The following is a 19,870-nucleotide window of genomic DNA, read 5'->3' as shown; positions in this document are numbered from 1 at the left end:
GGGAAAAAGTTTAACTTTAATGCCTCTGTAGTTTCATGTGTCTTAAGTGGTACCAGGATGTAAAACTATCTAAGCCACTCCGTTTTCGTACCTGTTGGAGATGGGAGGAGGTCATGTGAAGTACTCATCTGTGCAGGTACCTCAGGGATAGGCATGTCGGGTAGGTGGGGTCGCAGCTCCCTCTCTGGTCGGAGGCAAAGCGCCTCATTAAATCAAATCAGTGCGGAAACAAGGTGGTGTTAGGACGGAGAGGACCGGTCTGCGGAAGACGCGCTCCAGCTTAAAGGAGAAAAATCTGCGGTCGGCGAGGAGACGATTTATCGGTGCGTGGGTTTGGATGTGCTGGTGACGGTTAACTTTCTGTAGCAGTTTAGTAAGTTTGCTGTTTGACTGAGTTAAGTTACTGTACAATGATTTTTTTTATTTTTTTTATGTAACCTAAAGGAATTTACGAGATTGCTTAAAAGGTTTAAGGAATACCACTTTGGATATGCATACTGACGAAACCTGCCTTTCCATTTTTGACTGTAATGTTAGCATGCTAGGACCTTGTACCTGACTTTAAAGCTGCCATACGCGGAACAGTGACCAGGTGTGGACAGACTTGACTAGAGGTTCAGGCCAGAGGGAAAATTAAGCACATTTAACCCACCGCTGTAAACTCTGCTACCGTTAAATAATGCTAATAATTTAGCGACGTTTTATCCCAGGCATTTGAATATATTCCCCGCTAAATTTGTAAGGTGCACCTTAATCCCCCCCCAACACGAATATCTAATGAGCCAATCACACAGAAGCAGCTCAGAGTATTTCGACATGTAGAAGTGGTCAAAGGAGCCTCCTGAAGCTCAAATCACCTGACATTTCCCTGCAGTGTTTACAGAGTGAACCCAAAGGTGCTCTACTGCTTCAAGCTGATACAAAGGCAACAGATAACCACTTGGTATAGCAAAGGTATGCACGATAATAAATCTTGAAGGAGATGGGTGCAATAAATTGCTTTAAAATGATAGGAAAACTACAGTAAATAACTAGTTGTTAAAACCAAGGTGTGCCGAAGAGCATCTCTTGGGCAACAGCAGCAGAAGATCACACATTTGCACATGGTCATCACAATTGGACAACAGAAGATTGGGAAATATTTCGACTGATAAGTCTCAGTTTTTGCTGTGATATTTGGAAGAGTCAGCATTTAAACAATATGAAAGCATGGGTCCTTCCTCCCTTGTGTTATATGTTCAAACTGCTGTTGGTGTAATGATGTTGGGGATATTTTCTTGACACACTTTGGGCCCCTAAGTACAAACTGAGCATCATTTAAATGCAGTAACCTACCTGTTGTTGATCATGTCTATCGCTTTATGGCCCCAGTGTACCCATCTTCTGATGGCTTCTTCCAGCAGGATGACAAAGCTCAAATCACTCAAACTGGTTTCTCACAGTCACCAAATCTCTATCCAGTAGAACACCTTTTGGGATGTGGAGGAATGAGAGATATGTATCCAACAAATCTGCAGCAGCTGTGCTAAAATGCCAGTATGGGCCAAAATCTCTTAGGGAATGCTTATGGCACCTTGGAATCTGTGCCACAAAGAATTAAGTAATCTAGGGGCAGAAACTGGCAAAGTGTGTACCTAATGATCTGGCTTGTCAGAGTGTGTATCAATAAACTCAATGACACACAACATAAAAAATAAAATAAAATGAGTTCTTATTTGCACAAACTGGATTTGCTGCAAATTATTCTAAACAATAATCTTATTTAGCTTGATTAACTGGGAACTGATGATAAGCTGCCTCAAAATCCCATCAGAGACTGCATCCTCTGTCTGTCTGTGTGTGGTTTCCGACTTGTTAGAGCAACACATCACTACAGTGGGTACATACCAAAGCATTTTGTGGCTTTTAATCACTGCCGTGCTGCACAGTTTTTCACATTTGCTCTCTGCTGTTTTTAAAGCAGCTGTTTCAGGTGAGTCACCCTAAAATGATTTACACTGTCAGGATGTTTCTTAGAGTAACACACTCACTCCCAAGTACAGGTTACAAGATCTCTGCCGTTTCTATGAAGCTTGTTCAAAAACTGGTGCTCCTTTCTAATTATACAGCATGAAGGCAATTTACCACGAAGTATACAGTTTGGTGGGAAAGCTTGACTTGGCCCTTCCTCTTCCTCCATTATTTTACCACTGAAATTGTGCGCTAATATTTTATGGGTTAATCATCCCATTCACATAAGAAATATGAAAGACATTAGGTTAGGAGAGTGTAGCACTTTAATTAGCTTTTCACTCCCCTGACAGGCTGATCTGTGCAGTTTTACTCATTTAGCTGGAACCACTATTCCAGAGCAGACAGCTGAGAAGCTGTTCGCTGGCACGCAGACTCGGGGAGGGCAGGAATGCTTGTGAAGAAGAAGCCAATTTTGAGACAGGTGTGCGCACTACACACGTTTACTGTAAAAGTGTCTTTTATATGCCGGCATGGTCGGCTGCTTCCCTGTGCAAGCATGGGCGCTCTAAGCTGCACCCCCGTGGAAGTAATGAAATCTGTTGTCAGCAAGACGTACCAGCGAGTGCACAAAATGAGCATCAATAGCTTTTTCTTGATGTTTATCAGCACGTGCCTTCTCAGACAGCCACACCATGTCAGCTCTGCAGATCTGTATCACAGACACACAGACTCCTCTTAAAGAGGGGCTCCATCCTGCACACAATCACATCCCTGTCTCAGAAATACACGCGGCTTTACCTGTACAGAGGGTTTCTCTGGTCTACCTATACACAGATACACATATTTTAGTACGGCTATCTTTGTGGGGACCTGTCACTTACATAATACATGCCACGCCCCCTTACCCTAACCATAGATGTCATTACTGAATACCTAAAGTCAAGTATTAACCTTCGGCCAGCTATGTAAGCTTTTGGGATCCAGCATTTTGGTCCCCACAAAAATGTCAGATCCCACAGGCATAGTGGGCTTTTGTTGGAGCAAGTCCACACACAATTATATAACCATGATTTAATTGGATATAACATTAACTTACACTGAGTTGTTTAAATGTGCTCTAACATTAATTAGAACTGCTAATCTTAAAGCAGTCTTTACTTTAAAGGCCACTGCCTTTAAGGAGTGTTGTGTTTTGTCCCCATAAGAAAGGAATGCCCGTATAAGGTTACTTTCTAGGGAAATATTAGTCTCTATAATATGCATACCTGTTGGACCACACACAGTCTTTTCAGCCACAGGAAGGATATTTTAGCCCTGCTTATCAGCTCCCAGAGTTAATCAGATATTATATGCATCCCCCTTAACATTGTATGTGTATCAAACAGTGACAACATGTGACTGTCATTGTAATGGTGCGGCTAACCTGAGGTCAGGTTGTATGCTTGCTTAACAGTTGGCATGTGTTATCAAATCATAATCAGTGGGTTTGTAGATGGCCGTGGGGCTATGTCAGCATATTCTGGTATCCCAGCTCCTGGGTGACCACTGTGGTAAACATGGATTACACTCTCAAACACACATATTTACATAGCTCGTATCTTGTTGGAATCCCCCCCACACACGCACACATCCAAAGTAGTTTACATCCTGCTTGAAGAGCTTCATTTGGAACGTATGGGATTCTTTTTAGCCCAGACAAAACACTTATATGTATACATGCTGGTATCAAGATACCTTTGTTAAGTGAGTTACATTCACTGACCACTTTATTAGGTATACCTGGCTGGTACTGACTTAGACCCACTTAAATAAATGTGCAGCAATTGCATGATGCAGTTGCTTCACATTTGTTAGCTGTATATCCACGATGTGAATCTCTCGCTCCACCACATCCCAAAGGTTCTCTTCTGAATTAAGAGCTGGTGACTCTGGAGGCCAGTTGAGTACAGTCATGTGTGCTGAGTATTGTTATATTCAAGGATCCAGTTTGATCTGAGCTTTGCGACATGGGGAGACTGCGGTCTTAAGGGGACGGACATGGTCAGCAACAATATTCCGGTAGCCTGTAGCTTTTAAACGATGCTCAGTTGTTTTGTCCTGTCTCTCAGAATGGCACATGTGTTTTTGATTATTACACTGTAAAATTAGTTGAAATAACTAAATAAAAAATTCTGGGCGTGTAGACGAATATCTGAAGAAGTGTATTGGATTTTGTTTTAATTTAATAACCAAAGTAGAATTTAGTGGTTTGTTGCCTGAGGGCAACATTATGCTGTTAGGCCACTTTTCCCAGGGTAATAATACCAAAACAGAGCTTCTAAATTCTCCTAAATTATGTCTGGACGTTTAGGGTCATTCCCACACTGAGAATGGTGAACTTGATGAGAGTAAAGGTAGATCCCAGCATCAGGTTTGAGGAAAAATTATTAAGGCATAGTATGAAAATATTTTAAAAAGTTTTTGCAACCACCCTGGTTTTTCTCTATGGACACTCTTTGAAAGGCCAAAGTTCAACCACTTAGCTACACTTAGCTATGAAAATATGGTAACAGTGCAGTCAGTCTTGGGTTACTTACCCCCTGGCCCCCCTGATCGAATGTAGTTGTGCCCTGTTGCTAATGACTTTTTCATTTTTACTTGGTAGGGTTACACAGACTTGTCCTCATGTCCCTTGGCTAGCACTATAGCACATTTCCTGAATTGTGTCAAGGCTTAAGTGGTTTTCCGTATAACACAAAAACGGCTCACAAAAAAACCTTTCTCACAATTTCTGGCTCGTTTGCCAGTGTCTCTGACATTTTGTCTGTCTGATGGATTATATTGCTAAAGTTTTTTTCACCTTGAGAATAACAGAAGACTTTCACTCGTGAACAAGAAAACCCCCCCAGATATATGTGCATTTTAGTGCTTTTACTTTGCATTCTGGCTAAGTGTCCCTTTTGTTGTCGTTCCAGGCGTCCCAGGATGAACTTTCATATCTGCCTCTCCTCCCTCTTAACTGTGCTGCTTTTTCAAGGTCGGTTTATTGATTTTATTACTGTTTTGCCTTCTGTGCCTCAGAGCCATTAGTGGGAGGAGTGTTTTAAGTACTATTTTGGAATATCTGCTTGCGCATTATGGATGCTTTGTAAATAAAAGTCAGTGGATACAGCGCTGTGTCAGGGTTAGCATTGGAAATAAATGCTAATATTAGGTATGTACTGATGGTTATGGTTGTTTTTGCTCAGGAAAAGTTTAATGTTCTTGTAAATATAGTGTTGAAAATGTTCGTTGTGTTGGTGCTTGTGAGAACATTTAAGGCCCAAGTTTATGCCCTGCTTGATGGAAAATGTGCGGTGAATCACTGAAGCGCCTCTGGACCACCTGAGATTCTTTATGAGACATTTCACAGCTTTAACCTGTCAAGTCTCGCATCAAAGTGCTTTCCTGCCGCGTGTGCTTGACATGCTGCTTGTTTTGCGAGGCAAACTTTGCATCTCTTCCATTGCATTGTTCCCATTGACCAGAGTCCATCGGTATGTGCCTGAGGGAAGAGGCGGGAGTTGTGGGGCAATATAATCCTTGAATTGTTTTCAAAAATGACAGCTTTAGCCCCATCCTAACTATTTATTATGGGTCATTTTAAGACTTTGAACTTGAGCACACCAGACTGTCTTACCCTGTCAAGAGACGACACGCTGACAACACAGATAACATGTTTCAGTGCAAGATATCCATGTAATCCAGCCTGTCAAATTGAATTCCACAGATAGGGGCAGGCTAATCCCTGTTATTTTTCTGATTTCAGGGAGATATTGTGTTGATCTCGTGGGATTGATGCCAATTGACATCAACCCTTCAGCTGCAGGGTTTACATTTATTATCTTGTTCCTGATTTTTCTGCTAAATCGTCTTTCACACACATTAAAGATACAGTCATTCTGCTAGAGTCGCTCGGCTGAACAGATAGATGTTTTGTTCAGAGCACTGTGGGCCCCACACTGACCGTGAAAATGCCGCTTGCCAAGAACCTAAACGTCCACTGTCAGGAGTGCTTTGGGGCTGCGGCGTTGTTGGAATTCGAGGAAGCTGAAAGGGTCAGGATTGTGGAGAGGTCGGAGAGCAGAGGTCTGGTTTGCAGGTGGTAGGTTTCTTTAATTATTAGTGTTGTGCTTAATGTTTCATGACCCGATGAAGGCCTTTACTCCTATGAATGAATGGTTGAAGAAAAAAAAATAAAGTCATGAGCTTTAAAAAATGATATTATTGCCACTTCAGAGTTTTAGTTGTGCTCAAAATTTAACAATAAAAAATTGAATTGGTTTTATTATTTATATGTTGCATACTTTCCCTTTATTTTTTTTTACAACCACTGACATGTCTTTTGCTAAATGCATGTTGCATTTCACCATTAATCATCCGTGGCAGCCTGCAAAGAAATCAGATTTAAACAAAGGTTGTCAAAAATAATAAAAAGGACTCAAGGTTAGTGCTGAGTTTGCGAAAGTCTTGACACCCTGACTTAAGCTGGTTCCCTTCTTTCCTCTGGAAGAACAGTATTCTCTGCAAACTAGTTCATGCCCTTCTTGAGCATTCAAAGCGCTTTATACAACATGCCGTATTCATGCAAGTTCTTTCTCTTCTAACATTTACACACATTTATATATCGGAAAGTAACTTGGAGTTCAGTGTCTTGCCCAAGGATACTTTTATAATGCAGACTGGAGAAGCCAGGAATCAAACCACCTACCTTACTATCCAACTGTCTATTCTTCCCTTCGCCAATCTAACAAAGGCAAAAAGGCCCAAAAAATGATGTTTAAAAGAAAAAAAATCAATGTCAGCCAGTATTTTTCTCCTCGCCTCTCACCGGACAACATCAGTGACAGAAATATGAGTGCAAAATATGAGGACAAAGCCAATGTCGGCACTAAATAATCCCATCAAACTTTTGTACGTGCAACCTTTCTTTGATGTTTTCGGTTGCGCTTTATCGTTCGGCTCGTTTGACTTTTTATCACCTGTTTTAGCTGATGTGCAGGCACTAAATCAGCAAGGCACAGACAGCCTGAAGCATTACGGGAGGACGAACTCACACTTTCTTTCTAACTGAAAAGAAGCACTGTGGTATTCAGAGTGTGGAATCTGTTCAGCGTGGCAACGCACGTTTGTAAAATCACTCAAGTGCTCCCTTCTCTGTGCCGAACAAATGCCTCTGTCGGACAAAAAGCCATGTTCACACGAAAACATGTCCTTGCTCTCATCTGAGCCGTACGTGTGCCTGAATAGAAGAGCGTCCTTTGACTGAATGGAGCGAAAGAATGGTTTTCTTCACTTGTCTGCTCACATTAGCTTGAAATACTCAATTATCCATTAGAATAGGGCTCATGTGGGAGTCTATTTTGGCTTTAGGGAAAGCATCCAATTTATTGGTTATTTTTCTTTTCTCACGGCTCTATAGGATGTCTGAACAATGATAATAAATAAAGTTAACATGAAGAGTAATGGTCTACAGGTCAGAGCATGGTTTTTTATATGAAGTATTTTGTGAATCTGAAACTGATGAAAAATTGTGACTTTTAATGGGAGCTGGTGAGGATCCAACTAAAACTAAGATATAAACAAATTGAAATTGCAATGATAATTTATAAGTGTTTGAAACCTTGTGGAGATCCGGACCCTAAATGTTTTAAGCTTGAATATGTTCTTTTAGATTACAGTAGTCTAGACACATTTAGAAAATCAGTTAAATGTGTGATAAGCCACGTTTCACCTATTTCTAATTTATTCCAAGTTATTTTGGCCTCTCTCTCATAGGTTAGTGCTTCATATGTAAATTTACTGTGACTGTTAGGGGTGGGGGAAAAATCGATACTGTGTAATATCGTGATATTTTGTTTGCTAATAATGTATCGATACAGGGACAGCAGAAATCGATATTTTGTTACAAAAAAGGTTTTTGTGCTCTGACTTCAGAGCATGTTGATCCTTTTTCTGAGCAAGAATCCTGACATTGTCCAAATGTGTTTAACTTTTTTTTGGCAGCAATAAACATGACAGTTTACTTATTTTAATTTAAGACATGTTTTATTTTAATTAAGTTTAAAACTTTTTTATTTAATGTAAAATTACATTTTGTTTTAATTTACTTTCAAATTCTTCAGTTGCTGAAGGGGCTGCATAGTTTTCATATTGCATAGTTCAGAATAGCTATAATTGTACCAGATGGTTGCATTCAGTTAAGTTGGACTAGACTGTAATACAAACCGTTCAGTTTGTCAACAATAAAACTGACTGACATGAGAGAAAGACTGAGTGTGAGACTTTGATATTAGATAAAATGAATATTGATAAACCTTTATGTACAGAATCTGAATATCGCAAAATATTTTAAAAAATTGCAATAATATCGTATCGTGCGTTAAGTATTGTGATAATATCGTATCGTGGGATGTATGGTGATTCCCACCTCTAGTGACTGTAGGTGAATAAATAAAGACTGAGTAAATATCTGACTGCTCTCTGTGTTGTTGGTGCCTGCTAGTTCAGCACGGCACCTCTGTGCAGGAGATTCAAACCAGCCATGAGAACATTGTGAAAATCAACTCTGCAGGAGAAAGTGAGTACCTTACAAAATGGTTAACACATAAAATGTACAGTCATGTGAAAAACGAAGCACTGCTTCCATAGGTAAGTAGCAGCCAGGCGCTTGACTTTTTGATCATCAGGGGTCACCTCTGTAAAAGCAGCAGTTTTGGCAGTTCTGTGGTTTGGAGCATTCAGGTGTGTGTTGATGCCCAGCAAATTCAACCTAAGATCTGGCTGCGCAATCCTCTTAGAAACTGTATAAAACCAGAGAACTAGATCTCACATTCTACAGGCTTCAGTTAGCATGTTAAATGTTAAAGTTCATGATATCACAATTACAAAAAGACACAACAAGTATGTTTTTTTTGGAAGGGTTGCTAGATAAAAGGTGCCTGTCACTAATAAGAACATGACAGCACAGCTTAGGTTTGCATCTAAACAGATGAGACCAAAGTGGAGATGTTTGGTCATAATGCACAATGCACAAACATCTCTTGCCACATGTCAAACTCAGAGGTGAAGGGGTGATGATTTAGGATTGCTTTGCTGCCATAAGACCAGGGTACCTTGTAGTCATCGACTCAACCATGAGTCAGTGACTCAAAGTATTCAGCCTAATGTGAGGCCATCTGTCCAACAGGTAATGTTTGGTCCAAATTGGGTCATGCAGCAAGATAAAGATCAATAGAACAGCAGAATCTACAACAGAATGGCTAAAAACAAGAGAATCAAGACACTTAAGTGGCCCAGACAAACCCTCAAGCTGTGAATAAGCAAATTTTAATGAACCGGAGGAATGCTGTTAACAATAATGAGCCAAAATACTTCCACAATCACGTCAAAGACGGATAAATTCTTACAAAAAATTACTTCAAGTTACTGCTGCTAAAGGTAGTTTTACAATCTACTGAATCAATGTTTTTTTTCACATGAGGGTTGTTGCTAGGAATTGTTGTGACATGCTTGGTCATGATGTCAACCTGCATGCCTGTAACTGGATGTAAGTCAGCTGAGCAGCACACAGTAAATGAGCCAGAGAGCCTAAATCAGAAATGGATAACAAATTGTGAGACAGAAATACTTAGAAGTTGGTGGTCTGTGTCAGTGGTGTATGTGACTTTTCTATAAGCAGATGACTCAAATGACAGACAGATGACACACGCTGCACGTGTAATGTGCCCCTAATGGCTTTGTTCATAATCAGCTGATGCACCCAGCAAGTACAAACATGCATGAAAGAGAGAGAAAGCTTTTCGCTTGGTAGTAGTTTAATGTGTGAAAGGGAAAATATAAGGAAATAAAATGAGCTTTGACATGCAGAGTTTGTTTTCTCTTATTATGTCTAGATACTATTTTTGTCTGCAATGGTCCATTTGATACCCAGCCAGGAAAACCAATATACTACAGGAATGTGGGGAAGCTAGTGAATGAGTTTGGACCTATTGACCCATCTTCGTCTGTACCCTCTGTGTGAATTATTCTGTGTGTGTTTGCTTTAATGGGAAGTGATGCAGTGCTCAGCAGTCATGGATATCCTCTTCCTCATGGATGGTTCCTACAGCGTTGGGAAAGGCAGCTTCGAGAGGTCCAAACACTATGCGATCAAACTCTGTCAAGCACTAGACATCGGAGCAGATAAGGTTTGGGTTGATCTCTTGTCTCTCGCCGTCTTCGCATCCTGTCAGTCAGTGCTCTTGTAATTTCTCCCTGTGCAGGTGCGAGTTGGTTTAATTCAGTTTGGCTCAACTCCTCGGCTTGAGTTTACCCTGGACTCATACTCCACCAAGCAGGAGCTGAAGAAGCAGATAAAGAGCATTTCTTACAGGTGTGTCTCTGCTGCCATCTGAGCACGAGTAGCTCAATATGTGAACTCAAGCCTTTAACTTAAGTTTGGTTTTGTATATTAATGAGTTATAGCTATGAAGGATCCGGGACATAAATGAAAGCTTTAAAGAAATGTGGAAAATGTGTCTAAACAGGGTTTTTTTGACATCCATTATGAAATTAACTGTTTTAAATAATCTGCGCTCACTGGAGAAGCAGGCGACATTATTTTAAGATTTTAATTAGCAAGCAACACTTCTAAGGATGGAGTCAAAACATTTGTGGCTCACAGCTTTCTTTGATTTGGAAAACAGAGAGCCTACATTGGCAGGCGTCCTCTTTATTTTTTCTTCTAGCGTTTCCGTTGTTATCAACCGGCCTGGAAGTGCAAGATGCTGTTAGTGCAGACTGAGATTACAAAACTGTATGCGTGTGTTATATTTGCCACAGAAGATTCAGTAGTTCATCTATTTTGACAGCTGAAAAAAAAGACCTAGTGCTAACAAAATGGTATGTCCCTGTTGGAGGCATGCCTTTTTCTATGTTTTTAAAACCAGACTGTCATGTTTAAGAAAACAAATCCAAGAGTAAATGAATAAAAAAGGTGATAGAATTAGGTCGAACATATCCAGACTGGCAACATTTTCTTGTCCTCATCTTATATTTTATAAATCCCTTAACACTTAAACCCCCACGCAACATTATTTTATGTTTATGCTGACAGCAAAACACATACACATCCACACATGTGGCTAAGTAGCACCAAATGCTCCCTGAAAAGGAAAACAAATTAATTTCAGATTAGAGGCCCTCCACAGGTGGTCACTGGATATTGGATAAGTGCATAAACCGAGGAAGAGGATGGTAATTTGACCGTGTGTGTGTGTGTGTGTTGTTCACAATGTGGAAGTAACAGTTTGACCCACCAGCTGGTTTGAAGTGGGTACATAGAATTGAAACCTATAACCAGTCACATTACCACAAAATGAATTAATGTAGCGACCGACTCAACATCAGTAGAAATGTTATAGCAACTTTGGAAATGTTAGAGAACTTTATGCATTTTTATTGGATTTATTGCATTATTATCATTATTACCAGTGATTAAAGTAGCAAAAAAAAGTATTATCTGTTACCTTTGATGTATTATTACAGTAAACTGATCACTCCAATATAGCACGTCACTGTAAACTTTATTCTAGTTCTGAAAACTACAATAAATTGCCCGTATTTTCATGCAACCTTTAATGACGCGAAATTGTCATATTCCATTCGGCCAGTTCAGCTAATCATCATAATTGATCCAATCTCTCAGAAACTCTGAATTAGGACATTACATCTAAAATTAAAATTACAATTTCAGTCAAAAACGTTTCAGTGGCTGCTTTGAAACTAATTGCTCCAGCCCACTTTAACCTCTGATTATTACCTGTAAAAGTCATGTAGTTAAGTGCTTAACACATTCATTTGGCAAGCAAAAGGTTGCGGTTCAAGTTCAGCAGGCGACACAAATCTCTGTGGTGTTTCACCAGAAATGGCATCTGGCATAAAATGCTGCCAAATCAAATGTGCAGACCTAGCTGGTGACGCTTGATGACAAGGGAGCAACTGAAAGCTGCTTTAAATGCAGATGTGTTTTTGTTCACATTGTTGTTTGAGATTATTGTAGTTCAAAGAAGCGCAAGTTTCTTAGTTTCAATATTTTGAAGATATTTGTGGAGTATATGCTCACACAGATCTGTTCTAAGGAGGTTAGATTGGCGAGGAAGCCACTTGTAGCGTTTGTTTCAACACATCTGTCCTCTGTCACCTGGAAAGGATCTTTTTCTCAGTGTCTACACTTTGAAAATGAAAGGATGGACATTTATGTTAAACAAAAACAAAACCGAAAATGATTTAAATGTGTGTCACGAGGCCTGGGGTGATGAAACGCAGCCAACATACATTTAGAGTCCAAGAACTTAAAGAGAAATCCATCCAAATGTAATCTTTAGTTTACTTTGGCTGTGATATGCAGCAGTTTATTGACCTTGCTGACATCTGCTGTAGTACAGTACATGCGCTCTAACTCCTCAGTATTTTTCAAACAAAAACACAGAAATCCTGCTATTTCGCTTTTCCGAATTCTCTACCCACAGGGGAGGCAGCACCCAGACAGGCCTGGCTCTGAAGTACATCCTCAGGAAGGGTTTCCCAGGCGGCCGTAACTCTTCCAGTGTGCCTCGCATCGTCATCCTGATGTCAGATGGGAGATCTCAGGGCAACTCGGTGCTGGCAGCTGCTCAGCTCAAAGACACAGGCGTGGTTGTGTTTGCTGTGGGCTTACGCTACCCCAAGTATGTTTGACAGCTCCACAATAAACTTTCCCTATAATAATTCATTAAAGTATGTGTACATTTCTTTATATACTAAGCCATCTCTATATGTTTTCAGATGGGAGGAGCTTCACGCTTTAGCCAGTGAGCCAACAGAGAGCCACGTTTTCCTCGCCGAGCATTTCCATGATGGTGTCAATGGCCTGTACACAACACTGAGCACGTTCTCTTTCTGCAACGCCACACCCGCAGGTTGGACTTTCCACTGACAACTATTCGTGCTTGTTTGTTAAAGAAGTGAATGGGAATCCTTTTCTCTAACATCCTTGTTTTGTGCTGCACTACCCCCTTTTTTCTAGTCCCTCATTGCTCAGTGTCCAGTCTCCTCCTAACCCCTGTCTCAACCCTGTTCTCCAGGCTGTCGGATGGAGACATTTCCCTGTGAGAGGAAGACACTGGAGACAGTTAAAGAGCTGCAGGGGAACTACATGTGTTGGAAAGGTTCCAAAGGCTATTCCCCATACACATCTCTCTGTCCCTACTACAGGCAAGTGTTTAAAGGTTTTACTTTCAAATGTCGTAGCTGCAGTATACAGTACTGTGCAAAAGTCTTGACACGGCTCATCTGCTGTAGATAGTTGTTTATTTGTTTTTTAGATGTGTCACTACTTCTTTTGTCCTCCTATTTATCCAGATTTCTTAAATTCTTTAACAGTTCTTTAACCTGAAACTGTACAGTATGCTAAGTTGTCTGTGTAGAGACAACACGATCATGGGGTGGCTCAGGACTTTAGCACAGCACTGTATAGTTTCCTAATATGATCTGTTTTGGACGTTGCATTGGATCTAAGTGTGTAACAGTGTTTTTTTTCCCCCTCATTGCTCAATGAGCCACAAGACAGCAGTGGAACAGGGTAACTCCCATGTGTTAATGTGCTGTGTCAGTGTGAGGGTGTTAATACAAAACAAGCTACAGCAGTGTAATTCTTTCAGACCCTCCCAGGCAAAATTAAAATGGCCTTTGACAAAATTAATTTCACACAACATTGCAACTTTACCACAGCAAAATGGCCCGAGGCAAGTGGAAGTAGACCATTACACTCAGGGAAAAGCAGAGAAAAGAAATAAGGTGTGTGCTGTTTCTAGTACCTGAAACTGTCTAGATGAGTGCTAGCAATTCGCATGACTGGCAAATCCAACTGAGATCTAAAATGCCTCTAGCCACTTATTATATGAATCAATTGATGGGTGGGGTAATATGTTTCTGTTACCTAATAGGGAAAATCAGAGAATGGCTTATGGGGGTCAGTAACTTACCCACATCACACCATCTAGAAGCAACTGTTTTAAATGCTAACAAAATATTTTGAATTTTGTGTTACAGGTACAGCAAGGTTTATACGAGACACCAGACAGTCTGCCATAGAACAATTTGTCCGGGTAACAACCTCGCCTTGCCGCTTTTTACTTCTCTGAGATGCGGTATCTGCAGCTCACGCTCTTCATCTCTCTCTCCGCTGTAGATCCCTGTGATTCTCAGCCATGTCTGAATGGTGGAACATGTGTATCAGAAGGTTCAGAGGGCTACCACTGCGTGTGTCCTCCTGGCTACGGAGGAGACCCACACTGTGGTCAGTACACTCAAAGCTGCTGACTACATGCTAAGGCTATGTCGGATCTTGAACGTAGAGAGCAAATTAACCAAACCATCCATTTCTTCTTAGCTCCTGCATTATTGCTGGACTGCTCTGTAGACCTGCTCTTCCTGCTTGAGGGCTCTGCCACGCTCACCATGGAAGGCTTTCTCCGCCTGAAGTCCTTCTTAAAGCGCTTCCTGCAGACTGTGATTGGCTCTAACAGTCCCAGCAAGGTCGGCCTGGCGGTGTTTGGCGGGGAACCACGTGTCGAGGCCCAGGTTGGCAAGTTCAAAGGAGACCTGAGGAGTCTTCTTAATGCTGTGTACTCACTTCAGCTAATTGGTGGTGAAACAAACACGGGCCAGGCCCTCCGCTATGTTACCCGCCATGGCTTTATGAGCGCGCCGGTCTTTGCCGATGTCGCGGACGACCTTCCCCGTGTGGTGGTGCTGCTCACCGCCACTCCTGCCGCAGATGAGGTGGTTGAGCCGTCTAAATATGCACGAGACAGAGAGATCTTCCTGATAGGAGTGGGACCTGACAGCTTAAAGGAGCAGCTGAATAACATCACAGGAAATCTGCAGAGGACCCTCACCTACTCATCACCTGATAGGCTCGCTTCCAAGATCCCCGAGCTGAGGGCCAAGATCTGCAGCGTGGATACGCAAGGTGCTTGATCTGATAGATGTGCTGAATATGTTGGAACATTAATGCCACTATTAGGTCAGATGCTATTGCACGCAAAAAAAATCAAATTAGCTATCCATATTCTTTTTTTGTTTCCTTTTCTTTTCCAGGTTGTCTGGGTCAAGCTGTAGATCTGGTGTTTGCCCTGGATGCTTCAGGTGGTGTGGGCCGTGATAACTTTGCCACCCTGCAGAACTTTGTGCGCAGCGTCACCGTCCAGTTCGACATCAACCGTGACGTGGCTCAAGTGGCCCTTGTGGCGTACAGTAGGAGAGCCACCACTGTTTTCAAGCTGGACACGTATGAGACTGGTTCTTCCATCATTCAGGCTGTAGGTGACGCCAAGTACGTGGGTGGAGTGGCTTCGACGGGTGGGGCGTTGCTGCACATCCACTCTAATGTTCTCACCATAGCTAATGGCGCACGACCGGGAGTGAACAAGGCTGTAGTAGTGGTGACGGACGGCACCGGTGGGGATGATGCTGTCGTACCAGCTCAAAAGATAAGAGACAATGGAGTCTCAGTGCTTGTGGTTGGTATCGGCGATGTCCAGAGGGAGAGGCTGATGCAGATTGCCGGTGCAGAGGAGCACATGATCTCAGTGCCGTCCTACGAGGATCTCAAGTACTTTGAGGATGTCCTGGTGCAGATGCTGTGTTCAGGTAACGATGCAGGGGAACTTGTCTTTTACCAAACCTCCTAAACTATTTTCCTTTTCTGTTGATAAAGAACTGTGTGAAACTGATCTGCAAACACAGTTTTTCTTCTTTTCCCTTCACTTAGCCTTTTCAGAGATGTGAGATAGTTTATTTTAAACTTAACATGAAAAATAATTGGCTGCTTTGTGTTGATTCCTTCCTTTCAGAGGTGAAGAAACCTGTAAACCTGTGCAAGCCTAACCCATGTATGAATAATGGGGTCTGCATCTTGTCAGAAGGGAGCTTTCGCTGTCAGTGCCAAGGCTATGAGGGGCCGCACTGCGAAAGAAGTCAGTGACATTCATGAAAGTTTTCTTTCCTTATATCCTTAATTTCTACTTTTCATAGCTTCGTCAGTGATCCTTCTACAAAACTTAAGTGCAAAAACAAAGACAAACTGATTTAGATATACATATCCTGATATAGCATTTGGTCCCATATTAAAAGCTCATAAATTAAACTGTAAATGTAAATGGACAGAATTGGTTACAAGTCATGACTTGTTGTGTGGTTTGTTTGTAGGAAGCAGCAGGTCTTCATCCAGAGGGGATCTTCCAAGACCTGCTGGTCTGAGGAGGAAGAGCAGACAGAGGAAGAACCACCAGGAGCTTCTGCATCGCTACAAACTACACCGTCGGAGACATACTCCCTGACATGCCCTGCACTTATAAACACAAAGTATACACTGAGCATATGAACACTTAAGAACCGAGGATGCTTGCAGGTAGACGATGGAGCAAAGGGAAATCTAATGTTGCTTTGTTTTTTTGCTTCAGTGTTTACAGTTGCACACAGTGTCAGCAAGTGTCTGTACTGCTGAATCCATTTGTATGTTATTATTGTTGTCACTGTGCTCACTGTTGTGCAAATGTCTCAACACGGTTCTCTTGTATTTAAAGGATTTAAGCTTTTATATTATTAATCAGTGTCAGGCTGCTAATGTTTTTAATGCATAATAGACACAACTTTATTTCTTTACATAACCAAAAAGAAGGTCCTCCCACTCCCTCCGTTTCCATTTTTAATATTACGCTCCATATTTTTACACGCAAATCCACTAAGCTGGTCGAGGTTCATTTTGAAAAAAAAGTACATTCATATTGTTAAATCTAAATGTACAAAAGGTAGTTATACTCCAGTGAGGGGTGAAATAATTGAGGATTTCAAGAGAAGATGGCAGGTACATTTTGAATGAATTGATGGGAAGGAGTCTGAAACTAAAGGAAGGAAACAAAAATGTTTCCCCTTACAAAAGTAAAGACTTTATTCTTGTTATAGCAAAATGATACATTTAAAAAAAAAAAAAAATCAACCCATATTTTTGTCAGTATATTTTTATTTGAATAAAAAGTGCATTTTTAGCTAGCAATACAAGCCCAAAGGCTGAATAATGGTGTAAATATATTTACATCTTGGCTACCAGCATATATGAACCAAGCTACAATCTGTGTACAGAGCGGCTGATTTAGTAAGGGGGCCTCTGTCTCGTTCTTCAGTGGTTTTTAATTTCAACGTTTCAAAGTTTAAACGTAGCATTAATGCATTTCTTACACTGGCCAAAATGCTACTTCATCACTTTCCTCCCTTTGCAAATAGAAACAAACTTTAAACAGTCATTGAATTTAAGATTAAATCCAGTGGTATCCAAGAACACGAAGTGTGCCTCTGTGGCTCATTATAGTCTTGACAAAGTGATGGTTTGGTTGAAGGGCCAAGGGAAGGGAGGTTCTTGATTAAAATGTCTGCTCATTCGGTGGGTCAGAATGTGGTGACGGGCGACTAGACCAACATAAACTTCTGAATTTCAGAGGTCAATGAAGATTTCCTTAGGTTGTTGATTTCTTTTCCCATTCCTATGAATATAAAAAGAAATAGACCTACCAATTATAATATTTCTTTCAAGCTAGGATATTGACATTGATGCTTTCTGTGTAAATAAGAATCTCACCTTAGCTTTCTGTAGGACGTTGCCTTTTGTGGTCATCATGGAGGTGGGTCTGCCTTTAAGAGCAGACGCAGAATTGACCGGGGAAACTGAATCTGCGTTAACGTTGCTGCTGGAGGGTTGGGAAGAAGATGATGGTGACAATAACGACGATGACGATGACGATACCTGGGGAGAGCCTATCGTTGATGCTTTAGGCTGAGAGTAAAACAGCAGCGAGATGGTTAAGGTTCACATTTCAAGCATCACGCACTGATTTGAAAAACACAGAAAACATTTAGCAGATGGATTCTGAGGTGTATTGAAAGACAGCCAGCACACTAACCATCGGCGTGTCCTGGAGGCTGCTGTCCAGTGTGGTTCCCAGCGTGAAGGGCCCTGACTCCACTTTCTTCAGACTTTCCTTCACTTCTACCAACTGTAGCTCCACCTCCACCCTGTGCTGCTCTGCCTCTCGGCACGCCTCCTCCTTCTGCTTCAGACGGGCTTCCAATGAGGCCTGCTGCTTGGGATCTGAGGACAACAAACTGCTGTCAGTCCCCATGTGATCAGTGCAAATCTTTGAGTCATACGGACACTGCAGGTGTACCTTGGCAGGTGCTGAGCTCCTCTTTGGTTTCCCTCTTCTCTTTCTTGAGGTTTGCCAGACTGATTTTCACCTCCTCCCTCTCTTTCTCCAGGCGATCACGCTCCTCGATGTAACGCCGCATGTCTGCCTCTGTGCGGTTCTTGCCCAGCTTTATCTCAACTGCACCGGGGCATCCTGGTAATTGAGCATTTATAATTTTAGAGGACATAGAGATTTAATAACCGTAAAAACCCCAAACTTGCGCAGATCTTAAGCTGTGCTTTTAACTGTAGAAGATGCAGGCTGTCACTAGAGGGAGCCATGGTTATGTAATAGTACAGAATAGGAAGCAGGTGTCAAGGAAAGTAATAAGTACTTCTAACATATCTGCTTCATGATGAAAAGTTGTTGAATATATCTGTAAAAAGGTGAGTGTGGTGATATTAAAATGAAGAGCATGCTTGCTATATCTTTTTTATATATGCAGAACTCAGCAAACCCACTGCCCCATTTGTCCTGACCTATAGTATGTGCCTTGGGCCTTGCAGGTTGTGGGCTGTGAGGATGCACAGCAGCAGTGTGAGATGTTGGACCCTTGTGGATTTGTCCACCAAAGGAATTGAAGGCCTGTGTGATTCCCAGGCTGGTCTTCTTAGTGGTCTCTTGGCTCTGGGTTGAGGTCTTGACTGGTTGAGTTTGTGGCTGTGATGGAGTGGGAGTCTGGGCTCGTTCTTCTTCTGGTTTGCTGGTAGCAGAGGCTAAGTTTGTCCCATTTAATGCGGGCATTGAATCTGGCTCAGTATTGTTAGTCGACGTCCCCTGCAACCAAATGATGCGCAAATTATTAATGTAGAAAGTAAAAAATATTTTCTAGAGAAAGGTTTGAGGTTGTCAATAAACTCTAATTTCCTACCTCTTTAACTTGAGAAGAGGAGTCCTTCTTGTCATCTGCTGGTATTAGGGAATGTCTCGAAGCTTCTTTAGGGGAAAGTTTCCCTCCAGAGGATGTATGAAGGAAAGAGCGCACAGGGACGAGGTCTAGGTAAATCCTGTTTTCAGAGTCTTGTTCTGTACCCTGTGGGCCCTTGGTATTGTCTTGTGAGCATGTTTCATTGTCTTTCTGGAGATTGTTGCCCTCGCAGTTTGTCTGGCTATTCTCCTCAGCATCCTGTATGACACGAGAGGAGGAAATTAGGAGATGGCTTGTGGCCAGATGACTGAGTCAATATTAAACTGAAAGTTAAAATCTCAAAACATTGCATCGGGTTTCGTGACAGCGTACCTCTGGGTCAGCTATAGAGGCCACATCATCGTACAGATCATCAGAGTTGTGAGAAATAGAAGGTAGGGTGTCTATGTAGGTGTTTGGCTCTGAATACCTCCTCTGCATCAAGCTAGAGAGACACACAATAACAAATAACCTTGTGCAGTGGTAGTCCTCTCCAAAAGCTCAGACTTCAGACTGCTTAAAACACCGGCATTTAGACAGCTTTATATACTCTTCTATCTGGATGATGTCAAAGAGAGGGGATGTTATATTATTTTGGTCATCTGAGGCACTGTTCTGGCTGTGAACATAGCAGCTGCAGTTCAAATGTTTTGTTTGTGAGGACTGACCAATCAGAAGAAAGACAGTTTTAAAGCAGTGGCTGTGGCTTGAAAGATAGAGCAAACCG

The 19,870-nt window shown here is 41.6% G+C and overlaps 2 protein-coding genes across 4 annotated transcripts in view; one reads left to right on the top strand and one right to left on the bottom strand.

The window, feature by feature from the left end:
* Positions 1 to 72: 72 nt before the first annotated feature.
* On the top strand, positions 73 to 16,603 carry vwa2 (von Willebrand factor A domain containing 2). 2 transcript variants are annotated; one of them, XM_005747388.1, is made up of 14 exons: positions 73 to 323; positions 4,908 to 4,969; positions 8,477 to 8,551; positions 10,027 to 10,160; positions 10,236 to 10,345; positions 12,483 to 12,680; positions 12,778 to 12,911; positions 13,077 to 13,206; positions 14,044 to 14,099; positions 14,183 to 14,290; positions 14,384 to 14,965; positions 15,094 to 15,645; positions 15,849 to 15,971; positions 16,204 to 16,603. In XM_005747388.1, exons 2-14 carry the CDS (start codon positions 4,918 to 4,920, stop codon positions 16,332 to 16,334), a joined length of 2,385 nt encoding a protein of 794 aa, XP_005747445.1. In that variant the 5' UTR covers positions 73 to 323; positions 4,908 to 4,917; the 3' UTR covers positions 16,335 to 16,603. The 2 variants fall into 2 exon arrangements, with proteins under 2 accessions (XP_005747445.1, XP_005747446.1); XM_005747389.2 differs by having other exon boundaries at positions 73 to 373.
* Positions 16,604 to 16,977: 374 nt separating this feature from the next.
* The window catches only part of afap1l2 (actin filament associated protein 1-like 2), a 45,187-nt gene continuing 42,294 nt past the window's right edge, over positions 16,978 to 19,870 (bottom strand). For both annotated transcript variants that reach the window (XM_005747385.2, XM_005747386.1), the window contains exons 13-19: positions 19,477 to 19,588; positions 19,108 to 19,362; positions 18,716 to 19,013; positions 18,216 to 18,389; positions 17,952 to 18,139; positions 17,630 to 17,824; positions 16,978 to 17,534 (exon numbers count right to left, since the gene is read on the bottom strand). In XM_005747385.2, coding sequence (XP_005747442.1) covers positions 17,508 to 17,534; positions 17,630 to 17,824; positions 17,952 to 18,139; positions 18,216 to 18,389; positions 18,716 to 19,013; positions 19,108 to 19,362; positions 19,477 to 19,588 — 1,249 coding nt within the window. In that variant the 3' untranslated portion in view covers positions 16,978 to 17,507. The remainder of the gene's footprint in view (positions 17,535 to 17,629; positions 17,825 to 17,951; positions 18,140 to 18,215; positions 18,390 to 18,715; positions 19,014 to 19,107; positions 19,363 to 19,476; positions 19,589 to 19,870) is intronic.

The sequence above is a fragment of the Pundamilia nyererei genome, unplaced genomic scaffold (assembly GCF_000239375.1).
Source record: "Pundamilia nyererei isolate P.nyererei 1_Seehausen unplaced genomic scaffold, PunNye1.0 scaffold00196, whole genome shotgun sequence".
In the NCBI taxonomy this organism is placed as follows: Eukaryota; Metazoa; Chordata; class Actinopteri; order Cichliformes; family Cichlidae; genus Pundamilia; species Pundamilia nyererei.
This window is presented reverse-complemented; position numbering and strand designations above follow the sequence as displayed.

Coding starts and splice junctions, on each gene's coding strand:
- vwa2 (XM_005747388.1), top strand. CDS start 4,918: ATGAACTTTCATATCTGCCTCTCCTCCCTCTTAACTGTGCTGCTTTTT. Junction 10,346..12,482: donor ATAAAGAGCATTTCTTACAG/GTGTGTCTCTGC, acceptor CTCTACCCACAG/GGGAGGCAGCACCCAGACAG. Junction 14,100..14,182: donor CCATAGAACAATTTGTCCGG/GTAACAACCTCG, acceptor TCTCCGCTGTAG/ATCCCTGTGATTCTCAGCCA.